We start from the raw sequence: 17,362 nt of genomic DNA on the forward strand, positions 1-17,362 counted from the left end.
TGAAAACAGAAGTGCAGACATAAGTACAACCAAAAGTTTAATAAAAGTAACCAATTTCTTTCAAACCTCAGACAAAAGTTATCTGAGCCACTTGGTCTGTGACTATATCTTTGGGCTAGGGTGACCAGATAGCAAGTGTGAAAAATCGGGAGAGGGGGTGGGGAGTAATTGGCGACTATATAAGAAAAAGCCCCAAATATCAGGACTGTCCCTATAAAATCGGGACATCTGATCACCCTACTTTGAGTGCTGAGTAGAGTCTAGGCTATGGAGCTCTGTGGTGTCAGGGCTATGGAGTTCTTTGGAGTCATTGGGTTTATAACAAGCAAGCAAGCAGCTCTGCACCAGTAGCTCCCTGTACCCAGATGTAGCCCCATAGCTTTTAGATTTGGTTGCTGCTGAAGGAATTTTTTGTTTGAGCACCACATCCAATTGTTTATGTCTGAGTACAGGGCTCTGTGAAAAATTGCAGAAAAGTTATACAACCCAGTCAGACCCTCCCCACTATGCCTCTTCCTAATCCAGCTCTGCAAAACCTTCCATTGTTATGGAAAGAGCTGTGGTTGCAGTATGAAACTGACAGCCAGGACCCCAGGCTGACATTTATACATGGCTTCACCACCACATGCCTCTTTTCCTCTCTGTATAATGGCATAACAAGATATTGTCAGAGTTAATTATTTAAGGCCCAGTTGCTGTTGGTAAACTCTAATATGAGGAGTCCACAGTGAAGGAGGGACTATCCTAAGCATTTGCAAAGTGCTTGAAGGGATTCTTAGATGAAAGGCCTAGATAAGGGGGAAATGTTATCGTTAGGAATTGCATTGAACTGGGTTTCTGTGGTGGTATTCTACAACTTGCTGGATTCACACTAGTGCAGAGACTGAGGTCTACACTTGGATTTCCTGGCCCCATCCACACCCAGATATGGGTTCTCATCAGTATTCCCGCTACACGAGTTGGTATCAATATGGTTCTCATTCCTTGAGCTTAAAAACCTCCCCGTTTCGTCTGCTGACAGCTTTATGCAAGCAGCTGTAAAGTTTTTTCCAGTGCTCATCTTACCTGCACCAGTGAACCTGCATCTCCTGCTACAGAAAGATGGATAGTGGGCTATTTTTATATTTTGAGCCAGATTTATGCATGCCTCAGAACCACATGAAGCCAACCACGTAATAAAAACATGTATCAACAAATGTGAGAAATGTTATGCCAAGTCTTTTCTGAACCTCTCCATGTATATTTCTGATATTTCAGGTTTTAACCTTAAACTCATAATGGGCAGTTATCAGTGTCATGAATGTGGAAGGCATGAAATAAATCATGTCTCAAGTGAAATATACATAAACACATACACACGTATATATGGATGTAGCGACATGTACACACATACATATATATATAAACATTTAAATGCACATACATTCATGCATAAATATATGCACATACACACATATAAACATGTATATGTGTGTATACAAGCGCATCCATGTAACACATGTATATGTACAGATATACACACAAATACAAATACATACATGTAAGAATATGTATGTGTATATATAAATGCTTGTGTGTACACATGCATACATTTTATGTTTACAAATGCTCATATTTGTGCAAGTATAGATATATATTCACACATTTATTAAAACTGATCTGAGCCTTTCTCAATGAAATATAAAGTACTTAGGGGGAGAATATCTTTAACAAAAAGGTTGCTTTTCATAACCAGTTTAAAACTCTGCCAGTAACTCTAGCATTAGTGCCAAATAAAAAAGAGAAAAATAAGATTAGGTTGCAGAGTGTAGAGAAGAAAAGTTTCTTTTTTCCCCCCAGCATTAATCAGAAAAGGCTGAAATGCAGAATATCATTTCTCTTGAATAAAATGGACAGAATATAAATCACTCTTAATACCTCCAATCCTCCAAAAAAAAAAAAAAAAAAATCCAAACCACAACCTGAACCAGGGAATAACAGCTTCTCTGCTTTGCCCACACTTTGTATGCTCCAAAGCCTCTCGCCTTGTCTAGCGATTCTGAATAATACAAGAAGCTGAGGCGTGTATATGAAACCTGGATTAATGTGTGAAATTTAATCTGTGGTTTGCAAGTACCTGGCAAATTTGGGGGAAATCAACTTTAAAAATTGCTCCCAAACAGGAACCAGGTATCAGATCTAGCCATAATATGTTGTTCATGACACATTCCTTCTTCCAGGCCATTCTTTTTATTCATCACTGAATTTAATGTTAGTGAAAGGTGGCAGGTGGGCACTTTAGAGTACTATGCAGACCAAGGTCTTAAAATTTATCAGCACAACAAATATTAATCTTATGATGGTAGCTCCTAAAGGCCCCACTGGGGAAATCAGGATGGTATTGTGCCAGGCACTGTACACAGGTAACGAAAAGACCCAAATAGCTTACAGCCTCTCCAAGAGATATGACTGACAATCACATGAGATTAAAAGAAATAAATGGGCAGGGGTGAGGGACAAGGTAAACAGTGGAAAGCTTTTTGTTGGCTTAATGAAGAGAAGTGTCATCAGAACAACTGCGTAGCCACTGTTGAGTGATTTGTAGGCATCTCCAGAGAGGTGAATTTTAAAGGAGGGATTTGACAAGGATACAATGCAGCAACTGCTTTTTTTTTTTTTACAGGGATATCCCTCTATGAGTAGAGGGCAGCACAGGTGTGAGCATGAAGGTGCCTGAAAGAAAACTGGAATGAGGAGGAATGATCTTCAATTGCCACTCTCTCCGCAGTCATTGGTGAACTGCTACGTGCTCTTGTTAGCCAAGAGGAGGAATGGACCCCTGGACTCAAATCTCATGAAAATCCCTGTAGCTCTGACATTTAGCTGTGGCTAGGCAGATCCTAGAGCTGACTGGAAATTTTCCAAGAAGTTAAACTTGATGCAAATCTGTGAAAAAAACGTTGATCAGAAAATGAGGAACACACACACACACACACACACACACTGTTTCCATACCCTGATTTCAGGGGAGACCTGTTGACAAGAATGCAGAGAGGACAGGTTGTGCACCACGCTTCTGGGATACAAAGCTTACACTAGAAAAATTATTATTCTTCAAAGTTCCCCGAGAAACAAGAGTTTAAGGTGTTTAATGATTAAAAACCTGATGTCCTTGAATATAAAAGTCAGATAAAAGAACTGCCAGGGACCCTAATGCAGCTGAAATGATAAACATAAAGGGAGCAATAATGAGTCAGCCTGAGGTGATTACATTCTCTAATTAGAACACATGTATCATTTAGGCATGTTAATCTTTGTCTGTCTGATGCAGTTTGGTTAGACTAACCTATATGCAGTGTAAGTTGTAATGGTTTGGCCTGCTACATGTATTGCTATACTAATAAAATGAAAAACATGTATGGATGTTCTTCCAAATTACTCTGTTCTAAGTGAACAGCAAGACCAACAAAAGCATAATGGAGGAGGTTTTCAGAAGGGACTAAAGTGATTTAGGAGCCTAACTCCCATTGCAATTCAGTGACATATAGGCAGCTGACTACATTAGTCTCCTTTGAAACCTCACACCAGTATCTCTGGAGCAGGGAAAGGGGTTTGATTTAAAAGAAGGACTGACCCAAACTTTCATCCCAAACCTCAAACTGAACATGATGCAAAACTTGTGCTCTTTAAACATTTCAAGTCACTCTGTGTAAAAGTAGGGCTACAGAACTGGAAGCTCAGCTGGTGTAAATCAGTGTAGCTCCACAGGTGTAGCATTGTTGAAATTAATGGTGCTGCACCATTTACACTGGCTCTTGTCCCAGTTCTATGAGAGTCCTGACAGAAGACTGCTCTTAAATTACCAGCATTGCTTTCTGCAGCACCTAGATGCTCCTTGGAGGTTTCTTAGGCCAGTACTCAGGAGGCAGGATCCTGCTTAGCCAAATACTTGCGACTGAATAACGCAGACTCAGGTATGTAAAAGCCAAAGCACTTCTCCTGGATTCCTTGCAGGTGCCTCTGCAGGTATTACAGTACTAGACAGAATATCAGCAAGCCCCTCTTCTGGATTGTAACATCAGCATCACTGAAGCCAAATGCCTAATCATTTTTACAGTCTGTACTGCTTTGCAGCCATGTTATTTAACAAACTGCTTGCCAGTTGGCCTGGTGAGATCAGAGATTGGCTTGGGAAAAGTAATGGAGATCCCACTAATAACATTCAGTGCCATTCTAGGCTACTTTAGGACTTTCATGCAAATGCTGGTAGAGTCTGGTTCTCACCAGCACTCTTGTCAATATTATTTACCCATTCTCCTCTGTTCCCCCCATGCTATAATGACACTCATTTAATTTTGACTGCTGAGTAGTTTGAAAATGAGCTGATTCACTCTTATTTCTTTGGGATATTTAAATGTGGGTCCATATGAACTTCTGGGCATTTTTTGGATGCAGAAGGATAACAAGGACCCTGCACCCTTAAACCCTTTGGTTCCTACTTTAACACTTGTAGCCATACCATCCTCCTCTTCTCCTGGAGCAGATAACTATGCCTTATCTGCTGAGGGTACCATTAACATAATGACTTCTCTCATAGCACACTTCCCTACCATTTGACCTTTGGTGCTGAGAGTTCAAACACTGCTGATGACCTAACAGTTACTGTGCTGTTATCTTGTAGCGGAAGTAGGTTGTTATCTTCTATATGAACTAGCCATGTGAGGAAGGCACAACAAACACTTGACATCAGCTCCTTGGAGGCCTCACTGCATGTTTGGTTTAGATATTCTGCCTAAAGAAAAGTAGATAGAGTTTTATTGGAGCACAGTGGGGATTTCCCATTGGGAAATCTGGTTCACGTCAAAAGAGAAGTAAGAAAGTCAAAGTTGTAATAAATAGCCTATGATTGTTCCCTGCCAGCCCAGTTCATAAAGTAACTAAAAGATATAGTATATTGTTCCCCAAATCCAGCTGTGCTCCTTGTCCACGGAACAGCATACCTCTTCTTGTGCACCAAGGAGTAAATTCTGCCTAAACCCACTATCACAGAGGGTCCTGTGCCACTGAAACTATTGTGAGTCTGCTGCGAAGAAGTGGAGAGGGAAGGAGGGGGGTGGTCAAAACAGATGCCTCTGAGCCTGATTCCCCCTTCCCTTTCTGTTTGTTTGCTCATTCACACCCATGCACAGAGAGTGCCAGATGCTACTGGATCAGAATGGTCATGTTTTGACACTCTGCCCAGATGTAAATGATATCACAAAGTACAAAGTGATGGAGAACTGGTCGGGGAGTTAGGACTTCTGGGTTCCATTACCAGCTCTGTTGCTAACTCACTGCATAGGCTTGGGAAATTCTCTCCACCTCTTCATGACTCAGTTTCCCCATCTGTAAAAGGGGGCAAAACAATACCTCACAGGAGGATTGCTAGTCAGTGGCACCTTTAGTACAAGGATCTCAAAGCACTTTACTAACATTTTTAGTAATAAAGTTAGCAATAATCATAAATGGATATTAAAATCCCTTTATCCACAAACTCCTGGTACTGTATGCATATGAAGGCTCTAGACCCTGTAGACTTAAGACATAGCCAGCAGGGTCCAACTGAAGACTAAATGAGCAAAAGGAGAGAGAGAGAGAGAAACTTCCTCCTGGAGAGCCTGAGAAGGCTCACAGGGTTTAATTTGCAGCTTCGATGCCTCAGTGGATATGTGGAATGTAATCATAGCTCTGAGTATACACCAGCCCCTTGCAATGAACATATAGTAATGTGGTAATGAAGCAAGCAGGGATCTGGATTGACAGTGACACTGCAGGTAGAAACCCCATAAAACTCAAAGGTGAAGGCAAAAATGAAAATACTCATCAAACTCACTTAACGGGCTTCTACAGGTAGAGTCCAATTGTCACCCAATAGGGTAGTAAGGATAGCAGTGGGGACAGAGCTCTGGGACTCAAGAGACATGGGATTAATTCCACTCACCCACAGATTTCCTTTGTGACATCAGGAAAATCACTTAATCCTCCCTGTGCCTCAGTTCCCCATTTGTAAAATGGGAGAAATAGCACTGCCTTACAAACATTAGCTTTTCCTGTAAGCTAAGGTGCTCAGATACTACAGTGACAAAGGCCCGATAAACAGCTAGACGAAGGCTTCTCTTTGAGCCTGTTTCATCCATGTGCCATCCTTTGCAAGGTTCTTCTCTTGAAATGCCCGTTCTACAGATGCAGGCTCAGGCATCTCTGTGGCTGCCCAAACTTTGTGTTTCCTTCTGCCATAACCCTAAGGGGATTGCCCCAGTGCACGTCCACCTCACCCACACCCCTATTTCCCCCAATATGCCTACATGCAGCGGAGAAGTCCTGGAGGCAGCACAGAGCCGGCTCTGTTCAGGGCAGATGGTTTTGGCTTTATGCCAGGGGGACTCCATCAAGGAGGTCATGTGACCTATTTGCACCAGTGTAGCTGGCAGAAAGTAACTGGAGCACAGGGGGTGAATGTTCCCTTGAATGGGGTGAGTATGGACAGTGGCAGCACAACTTTTGCCTCTCTTCCTTCTAGTGTAGAAGGGTGAATTTTCAATGTCTGCATAATGCAGAGATTGGCACCTTGGTCATGAGCCAAACCACATGCATGCAGCCTGGGGGTTTAGAATATAGGAGCTTTGGCTCCAGAAACACAGGCCCTGGAAAGGAAGGAAGGAGACTTTCCCTCAGATGCTCCCCAGGTTCCCTGCACCTGACAGATAAAGGCAGTGGGAGGATGTGAGCCACATTCTGGAATTGCACAGGACGCTGCCAGGCTCTATCGTAGGGGTTCTCAAACTTCATTGCACCATAACCCCCTTCTGACAACAAAAATTACTACATGACCCCAGGAGGGAGGACGGAAACCTCAGCCTGCCTGAGCCCCGCTGCCCCAGGTGGGAGGGGGGGCAAAGCTGAAGCCCAAGGGTTTCAACCCCAGGTGGGGGCGGGCCTGTAACCTGAGCCCCAGGCTCCAGCATGTCTAACTCCAGCCTTGATGACCCCATAAAAATGGGGTCGCAACCCACTTTGGGGTCCTGACCCACAGTTTGAGAACCACTGCTCTAGCACGCAGCCTGTATTTTTCCTGGCTTTCGGAGGTGCCATACACCTGTCTTTAAAGTGCCACTTCTCCCAGTCCAGTCTCTTTCTTCGAGAGCCCTTCTCCATGCTACCGGAAAAGTGCTGCTAATTAGGAGCTGTGTCCGTCACCGTCCCTTATGCACTCAGTCTCCTATTATCCCAACATTTTTTGTACCCTCATTAGTTTTAAGAGCCCCCATCAGATAAAACATGATTTCCAAATCAGTGTGATTGAGCCAATCAGGCAGGTTGCATAAGGCTGTTAAAACCCTTCATTAGCCTCAAGTATCCCTTTGTGATGACTGCTGAAGCTGAGAAAGCTTTGAAGACCAATTGAAAGGAGATTGTCAAGGCCAGAGACTGGTGGACAGGGTTCAAGATGCTCATGGAGGAAGAACAGATCATCCTGAGACAGGCCATTGAGAGCACTGAAGAATCAAGCAGATGGCATGTCCAGGAGCTGTCCAAGGTCCTGACCCTATATGCTCATTAAAGAGCCTGTGGAGCTATCTGCAACATTTGCGGAGTTCACTGTTTTTGCTTTTTTAATGAAAATATAAGACTGAAATTTTCAAAAGCCATCTTGGGGATTTGGAGATGATTACAAATAATCAAAATCTGGGGTCCCTTAGAAAGCTTTGAAAAGATCTTAGGGTTTACCAGTGGTCTCCAAGGGCACCGTGCTCATCCAACAGGTCATGGTAACAACTGGAAGATGACTCAGCTTAGCTGGTTGAGCCCTGTGCTTTAAGGAACAGCAGGTTCTAAGAGACAACATCCTTTAGCAGTTAGCAATATAGGGCCTATGACGTCCAATAGAGCAATTCAGATTCCTTCCAGTAGAGGGCAGTGGCTTGTTTACACACTGGCCACTCTGCAACAGTGTTATCACATCCCTCCTTAGAAGACACTCTTCTTGCCTAGTGTCCGGGCTGCAATCCGCTGCAGAGGCAGCTGTGTCCCAGCAGTAGGTGCATCAATTGCCACCTGCTCATTCAGACAGAGCCTATAAAGCTGCTGGCGGCGGCTGGCTCTGGCAGAGAAGCAGCACTGCAGGAACATGAAGGATTATTATTATCATCAAGAGAAAATGAGAAATGATCTCATTCCTAAAAAATATGCCGCACTGAATATTCTCCACGCAAACGCGCTTGATCCTCTGTCACGTCGGGCAAGTTTCTCATATTAGGTAGAATAATGGCCTTTCTGAGGCGATATTAGTGGGTTATTTTCCTTTTGGTGCAGCTGGCATTAAGATGAGAGGCCCTGGCTATTGCACTGTCAATTTGTTTAATGATTATTAGAGGAGCAGGTGATTTCTATTAAAGGGAAGTGACAGACTGTTCATTAGGTGTAGATGCATGTTTATTAAATTGGAAGCCTAGAGCAAGCAGCCGGGCTCATTCACATCCAAATTCCAGGCCGATCCATTTTATTTTGCACCTGGAAGGTTCAGAGCACAGCTAAAGCAGAAGCAGTTCACCAGGCAGGGCATGGGAAAAGTGTCACGTTCATGCATAGACGTCTCTTCTCTGCAAAATGGAGACTGAGTGGGGAAGTACAGCCGCTGCAGCAAGTTTCCCCATTTAATTTCCCAGCATCCTAGAGAGAGGCTTGGGAATGGAGGGAGGGCACAAAGACGACATGAGGATTTTGTCTTTCAGCCCAGACCTTCTGCTGCTGCTGTCAGGGTGTGTCCTGGATCTTGACCTAATAGGAACATAGGAGTTATTCTATGGATCCATCTAGTTCAGCATCCTGTCTCTAACAGTAGCCAGCACTGACAAGAATTGTGCATGCAATGGGCAATTATACCATAACCTGCCCATAGGAGAAGATTCTTCCCAGCCTCCATCAGTTAGTGCTTCATTTGTGCCCTGGAGCAGCAGAATTTATATCCCCTTTTTTCTTTTATCCACTCTGGATAACGGGAACATCCACCATTACATTAAACAGAACTTTAATCCCTATCAGTCCTGGCACCCAGTGCTTCAACTTTTGTTCTTCCCAGTCCAATACCACACAATTAATGTGTTCCAAAATTAAATTTTTCCCTTTCAAGCATCTAGTTTATTAATAAGCTTACAGCTCGATCCATTAGCATTAGCGACACCATTGTTAGAATGCTGTGTCTGGTTCTGATGTCAGCACTTCCAATAAGATGTTGAACTATTGGAAAGGTTTCAGAAAAGAGCCAGATGAATGATTCCAGGTCTGGAAAACTTGCCTTATAGTGACAGATTTAAGGAGCTCAACCTATGTAATCTATCAAAGGAAAGACTAAGGCCTTGGCTACACTGGCGCTGTACTGCGCTGCAACTTGCTGTGCTCAGGGGTGTGAAAACGCCCCCCCCCGAGCACAGCGAGTGCAGCGCTGTAAAGCGCCAGTGTAATCAGTGCCTGCAGCGCTGCACGCTCGCTCGCAGCGCTGCAAGCTACTCCCCTCAGAGAGGTGGAGTACATACAGCGCTGCGAGAGCTCTCTCGCAGCGCTGGCGGCGCGACTACACTCGCACTTCACAGCGCTGCCGCGGCAGCGCTGCCACAGCAGCGCTGTGAATTCCCAAGTGTAGCCAAGGCCTAAGAGGTGACTTGATCAGAGTCTGCAAGAACCTACATGGGAAAGAGGATTCTGGTAGTAGAGGGCTCTTTAATCTAGTAGACAAAGGTAAAATAAGATCCAATAGCCAAAAGCTGAAGCTAAATAAACTTGGGCCAGAAATAAGGTGCAAATTTTTAACAGAGAGAGTAACTAGACACTGGAACAATTTATCAAGAGAAGTGGTGGATTCTCCATCACCAGAAGCTTTTAAATTAAGACTGGATGCTATATCCCAAACAGAAGTTATGGGCTTGGTACAGAAATTACTGGGTGAGGTTCTCTACCCTGGGTTATACAGGAGATCAGACTAGATGATCATAACAGTCCCTTCTGCCATTAAAATCTATGGACCATTGAAAACCAGCCAGCCAGCCCTTCCTTCAAGGTTTAACAATTCCTCCATCTCTTCCCCCAGGTTCTAGTCCTGACCCTTCCTGCTCTCTGAAGCTCTCTCACTGTGTGAAAGGCAGCCCCTCAAATAGTAGGTACCACTTCTAGGCTACGATCATGTGATCCTGATTCATGTGCAGGTCAGAGCTGGGCCTCAATTCCTTGCTCACCCTGTGATATTTTATTTTTTTCTGAATCTTGTTAAGCTTCTGGCTCCAGGAATACAGTGCAGCAATGAGTTCCACAGGCTAATCAGCAGTTTGCACATCTGATTCTAGAAGTCAAACTTTCTCTGCTGTGTTGCACTGGTGCTTAGATACTTCCGTGATGGAGTCCATGTAAGTAGCTAGATAGAACTTTGCCAACTGCCCCAATGACTAGCAAGAAAGAAAAAAGCATACAAGCTCCACTTATGGTTGGCCAGGCTTCAATGTGATGTAAAAAAGAGTAGCACTGGTTTAAAAAAATGGATTTTTCATTTCAGTTTTCCCAAAACTGCTGGGAAAGAGGAGCCAATGTTTTTAAGCTTAATGTTTTATAAAGAAATGTTTGTCCTCTCTAATGTCCTCTTTAGGAACGGAAGATTGTGATGAACTCTGTGTCTGTATATGCATGGACATGTGCATACTAGTCTCTTAATTGGATGAATCAGATATGCTCAGGCGTGGGTCATAGGTTCTATATTGTTAGTACCTAATGGAGATTCTCCTCTAGCCCAAGTGGTAAGGCTCTGTGATTTTGGAGAACGGGGACCTGGGATCTATCCCCACTGCTGCACTGAAGTTCTGAGTGACCCTATTTTGCGGCATGGTGACAACAATATTTCCCATGGTCAGATGATCTCTGCGGTAACAAATCTGTGTGGTTGTACAGGACTTGATGATTAAGTGACTTAAGCACAGGCCTGGGCACAAGGGAGTCATAAGCAGATCTGGTCAGTAATTTTTCAACAAATGTTTTTTCATTGGAAAATGCAAATTTGTCAACACTGAAATTTTTTGTGGGAAATGGTCAATTTCAATAAATGTTTCAACTCAATTTTTTTTTAATAAACCTAGTTTCCAAATGGTGAAAACATTTTGTTTTGACATTATCTGAACAAAATGTCTGGTTTGCCTGTTCAAAACAACGTTTTGTTTAGAAATTTTAGCTAATTCTAGTAGAGAAAAAAATGTAATGATCAAAATCGGAAGAAATTATTTTGAGTGATCAAAATGGAAACATTTTTTGTTTTGTGAAAATTTTCCAGAGTTTGACTTTTCATCCTAATTTGGGATGGGAAATTTTTTCAATGTCTCAAAAATGTTTTGTGGGACAGGAAAACCATGTGCAATTCAGGTCTGCTCCTGGGGGCTGATCTCAGCTCTCCCACTGACTCCTTGAGTGGCCTTGAGTCTCTCTTTTCCTCAGTTTCCCCAGTTGCAAAACGAGAATAATACGGAGGTATCTCCCAGCAAAGGAGGTTATGGATCTTGGATAATGTTTATACAGCACTTTGCACACAAATGCCATTCCCTCTCTGCTGGAAATGGGCTGCAGCCCATCTCTCAGAGCATTTCCACTATGTATTTAATTTTGTATGTCCACATCAGTGAAACATAAGCTACAATTTACTTAAATAAAAGAAAAGAAAACAAAAATCTGCTCTCCGGTAAGCTCCCCTTCCTGGATTGTGTACCTGTCACTGTGAAGGCAGGACAGTGCACTGCTGCATGCTAATAAATCACTTTCTTTCCTTCTGCAGCTCTGTACTGTTGCTGAGTGATTGTGATTTGTGACTGACTAACTTTCTGCTCTGGGGACACTTGACTGAGAAATGAGCTGAAGTTGTGTTTAGCCAGCCCTTCACCCGGCTGGATGCAAAAACATGCAAATGCTGCCACCCGGAGGCAACACCTCCATATGGCAGCACAGCCTCTTAAGCCATGTCTACACGGCACACTTCTTTTGTTGGCATATAGAGTACATACACTGGTATCCCGCCCAGCACAGGTATAAACAGCAGCGTAGATGGTGGGGCACCGCATAGGCAAGTTCCGTAAAGACATGCCTAAAGCCAGTGTGTATATATCCTGTCTACACTGCTATTTTTAGCAGCTTAGTGTCCTGCTGCCTCCCGACTGCTGCAGCCTATCCCTGCTGCAGGGAAAACCTCTGGCAGCAGGGAAAGGCTCTGGCACCTTCCTGCGACCAGAGCCTTTCCTCACCACAGGGCGCTGGCAGAAGGAAGCTGATGAAGTCTTTCCCCGCTGCCTCCCCACCACCAGAGCCTTTCACTCTTGCATGTCGCTATGCATACCGGCATGCAGTGTAGCTGTAGCTTTAGGAACAGGGAGAGTGGTTTCGGAGCCAGAATAATATCATTTTACACCCCACAGATTATAAACACACAGGTATCACTTCACTACTGAAATGCAGCTACCTCTGGAGTGGACGAAAGATCGGTTATCTCTGTTTTACAGATAGGAAGCTGAGGCATAGAGTGATTAAGTGACTTACCCAATGTCACATAGTAACCTGTGGCAAAGCCAAGAACTGAGTCCTAACCTGGTGCCTTAATCTCAGGACCATCCTTCCTCCCAAGTGTTTTGTTTTAGGTCACCTGGGAGGGCTTCTGCCTACAGTCTTTGATGCTTCTGGATTGAAATTTAGCTGCAGTAATATGCAGGGGAAATACACAGAAAATCTTGCCACCAGATGAGGTTACCCCTTAGAGAAATGCCCTTGGAGAGTTCTGGCAATGGTAGATCCCATACCTGGCAGTTCCAAGCAGGGTCAGAACTTCAGACAATCTTGGATTGATTACTCCCTGTAACCTGTGATCTCAAAACCCTTCCAGAAAAGCCAGGCACAAAGAGAGGTTGTGAGTACACAGCCAAATTCAGCGTGTGTGAACAAAACACGCAAAACCAGGGGAAAGTTACTTAGCTTAGGACAATAGTCTTTTTATCTCCCTCTGGGAACTTATTTCAACAGCCTTCAATTCCTGTCTCAAGCATTTTGGAGTCTTAGATGGGTAGCTGATTGTAATTGTGGCGTGTCAAAGTGTAGAGGCACATACACAAATAACAATTCTGCCAGATGACAAACTGTCCAAGTACAGTCTTCACCATTCAAAACACGTCCCATTAGTTCCAATCACTCACAGTCCCTTTTGGCGCTCAGATGGGGGAGGGAGTATTAAATAATGACTGTACTTAAAGGCCACAATAATACATTCTGTGCCCACCAGACGACGAGTTGCTAGGCTGTTATTTTGCCATTCGGTTTTCATGCGCATGCATTCCCCCATTCAGGAGAAATCATCACTTTCACACTCAGCTGGCCTGATTGCATGAAGAAGAATCTGATTGCATTATTCATCTGAAAGCTTCATAAAAGACTTTAAAACTCTTGAGGAGCCCTAGAGCTTTTGATGAAATTATATTTCAGTGAGGTGAAAAAAAAGAACAAAGGACCGAGTTAACTGGTTGCATCTGAACCCAACTTAGCAGCTGCAGATCTGGTGGCTGGGCCTGAATGGAAGAAGATGGGGTGTTGTTTTTATTGAGCAATTTATTGACTATGGCATATTGTGCTACTCCTCTTCTGTTCTTCTCTCCTCTGGCCAAGGCCTGGCTATGACACCAACCCTTCAAAGAATCTTTCTTATATCAGAATGCAATAGCTTGCCGGCTAATCGCTAAGGAAATGCTGCCACCTTTGGACAGAAAGGTAGAATAGCAACTTCTCCTGAAGAACAGCTGTGTGTAGATCACAAGTTTGTCTCTGTCTCGTCCACCAACAGAAGTTGGCTCGATAAAAGATATTATCTCACCCACTTTGTCTCTCTCATATCCTAGCATCAAAACAGCTACAAGAACACTGCAAGAAACTTTTCTAGTGTCAATCAGATCTGCTTCCCATTCTTTTCTGGATGGTTGTGAAACTGAGGTCTAGAGAGGAACTTAAACTTCTTCATCAACATATTTTAAGGAAAAACTAATAAACCAGACTTCAGACCAGGGCCGGCTCCAGCATTTCTGCCGCCCCAAGCAAAAGAAAAAAAAAAAGCCCCGATCAGCGGCCGCAATTGAAGAAAAAAAAAAAAAAAGCCAGGATCGGCGGCGGCAGTTCAGCGGCAGGTCCTTCGCTCCTAAAGGGAGTGAGGGACCTGCCGCCCCCAAATTGCCACAGGTGCCGCCCCTCTCCCTTGGCCGCCCCAAGCACCTGCTTGTTAAGCTGGTGCCTGGAGCCGGCCCTGCTTCAGACAGAAGATAAAGAAAGTTCCCTTGTTCAATTCTGGCCATCTGAGCCCTTTTCATCACCTCTTGTTTTAAAATACAAATGTCCCATTGTTTGTATTTCTCTTTGAACTGATGGACCCAGCCAAGAACTCTCAACTGATCACCCCTGCCCCAAATGTTATGGATGCCCCAAAATTGAAGCTTTTCTGGATCCAAATTTGGCAAATAACCCCAATTTTTATGGCATTATTATTTATATTATAGTTATGCCTGGAGCTCCAGACTGAGATGGTTCTGTACTGAGAAACAGTCCTTGCCCTAAGGGTTTACAATCTAAATAGACAAGATGAACAAGGAATGGCAGAAAGGAAGGATTTTTTCCCCTGTTTTTTAAATCGGAAACTGAGGCTCAGAGAGACAGACTGGATCTCAGTAAATCAGGGTTCAACTGCTGGCTCTAGCACAGTATAAAAAAAGGGGCATCTCACAAATTCTTTAACCACAAAACCATCTTTTCTCTCTGTACTAATATTATTTATTAAGAAGAAGATCAGAGTTTGAGAGTAGAATTGTTTGAAAGATTTTCAGTGAAAAAGCTAGGGGTTATTTATGAAGTGAACAGTACTACAATGTGTCAAGTATCAGAGGGGTAGCCGTGTTAGTCTGGATCTGTAAAAAGCGACAAAGAGTCCTGTGGCACCTTATAGACTTACAGACGTTTTGGAGCATAAGCATAAGCTTTCGTGGGTGAATACTCACTTCGTCAGATGCATGTACTGCAATGTGTTATGCCTGCAAAGAAAAATACACCGGTATCCCTAATAATAAGAGACATCTTTTTTACATCTCCACCTCTTCTCTTCCTGTAACAGCAGTGACATCACAGCGCTGCATGTTGATAATGATGTCACAATGATACTACAAAAGCATAGTGTGTCTTAGAATGTCACAGCTGAGTAGTGGAGGAAGCTGAGAAAGAAGCAGGCAGAGGGAAATGACTAGTACTAACCTGCCTGAGAACAGAACCTTCTGTACAAAATATGTGCAGTTGGCTTTTATCCTCTCCTCTTTGTCAATTTTCTTAGGAGGTCTGTTCCTCATAGTAGCTGCCAGGATAGGCAAATATGCTTACAATTTCATCTCAAAGTACATTCTCAGCACAAAGGTAAATACAAAGTCTTCTTGAAGTAGTGCATGTTTGGGTGCTGACATGGGAAAATCTACATTTTGGAAGTCTTGGGCCTTTTAAATTTGGCTACAAAGGAAAGGGAAAGGAAACTAATAGACAATCAGACCTAAAATGCAGGTGTCTAAATATTGTGGTGGGAGGAGATGCTCACAGTTTTCTACCCACAGAATAAATCCGCATTGGGTGTATGTTCTACTGATTAATAGCAATACCTATAGGACAAGAAAGAAGCCCGCAAATGTGGTAAGCTAATCAAAGTTAGATGATGCTTCAAGGACAATGAAAGTCCCAGTCCTGGGTCATGTTGGGGTCACACAGAAGGGAAAAACAAAGGGGCGAATCCTGCAGGTCAAATTAAAACAACAACCCAGAGCTGGGATATTCCAAGGCATACGTGAGAGCAATGTTTAAATGATCCAGAGTTCATAGGTTGAATTCATTCCTGGTGCAAGCAGGAGCGACATCTCACAAACCCCATAGAAGATATGCTGGCTTACTCCTGGGTCAATTTGACCCAGTTTCCTCCAGTCCAAGGTTACAAAGGGCCATAACATAAGGGTTGTTGACATATGTCATCCATGAGAGCATAAAATACTCCATCATCAGACAGGCCACTGGTCCAGGCAGTCCTGTATCCTATCCCAAACAGTGACCCAAACAGAAAGGCTAGCAAACCTAGCATAATGGATCTGGTCAAATGCACAGTGCTATGCATGGGGGTAAAATGTCTTTTCCATTCCCTGCAGACAGTCAACTGATATCTTGAATCATGAAGTTTGATTACTCTGGAATACTGTTTACTCACATTTAAGTTGTGCAGTTATACGGCTTATTGACGGTGATAAACCTACGTGGCTGTTTGCAGGAAGAATACTTTCACTGCTTTCTTTTCAGAATAGTGTGTGTGCATATGAGTATTTGTGTGTATGTGTTCTGTGTGTTTGCGCTCAGGTGAATATTTGTGGGTTTGGGTTTGTGTGTTGTGGGGGTGGTTTGTGGGGGTTTGATTTTCTTCTGACAATTTGTTTTCATTAGACTCCAAACAGTTATTAATTGACTATGCGGTCATGTGACTACCACGTGGCAGAGAAACTAACCTATATGCTGTTGTGATGTGACAGTGGGATTCTGTCACACCTGACCAGCATGACTTCTAGCAAAGTGAAGCTCAGGACAGCTCCTGCCACCTCATCCAAGGGAATTCTTCCCGTTAGCTAACCTGGGAGAGCTGCAGACTAGGCACCATATAAGTTTTCTTTCTAGTCTGGTGTATTGTACTGGATGCATGTTGCAGGATCCCATTCAGTGGCTTTCATGATCCTAGCAAGCCATGTAAACTCTGGTACTTCCTAGGGTCCCAAACTATTTGTGTCACTCTTAGGGGGAGCATAAACAACATGCTCAGTGGCTGCCCAAAACGAGGCAAATTTCAATTCGCTGGAAAGGAGCCTTCCTGGAGTCAGTGGAGATGATGCTGTCAGCTCAAACATGTGTGGGTCGTGTGCTGGTAAGTGGATTGGTTGGCAGGGTTTCATCCCCTGCTAGGGATGATAAGGCCAGTTGAACAAGTTTTCTGAGACTTTTGTAGCAAAGTGAAAGCCCATTGGTGGTGCTCCAGCCAACCACACACAACAATTCACCCTGTTCCTCTAACCAGACATGATTGGGCTGGGAGAGGAATCTGAAAAGTCTCCCTAAGCAGAAGGAACGCAAAATGAAATGGTAGATATTCACAACCCTGGGGTCACTCCAGGTCAGGATGAAGGCAGATTGCTGGGTCAGGTTGCACAGTCAATCCTGTGGATAATCAAAGGGACTCAGACCTCATGACCCATTGGGTGCTTGCCCCGTTAACTGAGACTGCCAGTAC

The 17,362-nt window shown here is 43.7% G+C and overlaps 1 protein-coding gene across 1 annotated transcript in view; it reads left to right on the forward strand.

Moving 5' to 3' along the window:
* The first annotated feature begins 16,960 nt into the window (after positions 1–16,960).
* Positions 16,961–17,362, forward strand: part of KCNU1 (potassium calcium-activated channel subfamily U member 1) — an 85,519-nt gene continuing 85,117 nt past the window's right edge. The window contains exon 1 of the mRNA XM_026657240.1: positions 16,961–16,999. Within this exon, the coding sequence (XP_026513025.1) occupies positions 16,961–16,999 (39 nt within the window). The remainder of the gene's footprint in view (positions 17,000–17,362) is intronic.

Source organism: Terrapene carolina, unplaced genomic scaffold (genome assembly GCF_002925995.2).
Source record: "Terrapene carolina triunguis isolate 2854851 unplaced genomic scaffold, T_m_triunguis-2.0 Scaffold53, whole genome shotgun sequence".
Classification (NCBI taxonomy): Eukaryota; Metazoa; Chordata; order Testudines; family Emydidae; genus Terrapene; species Terrapene triunguis.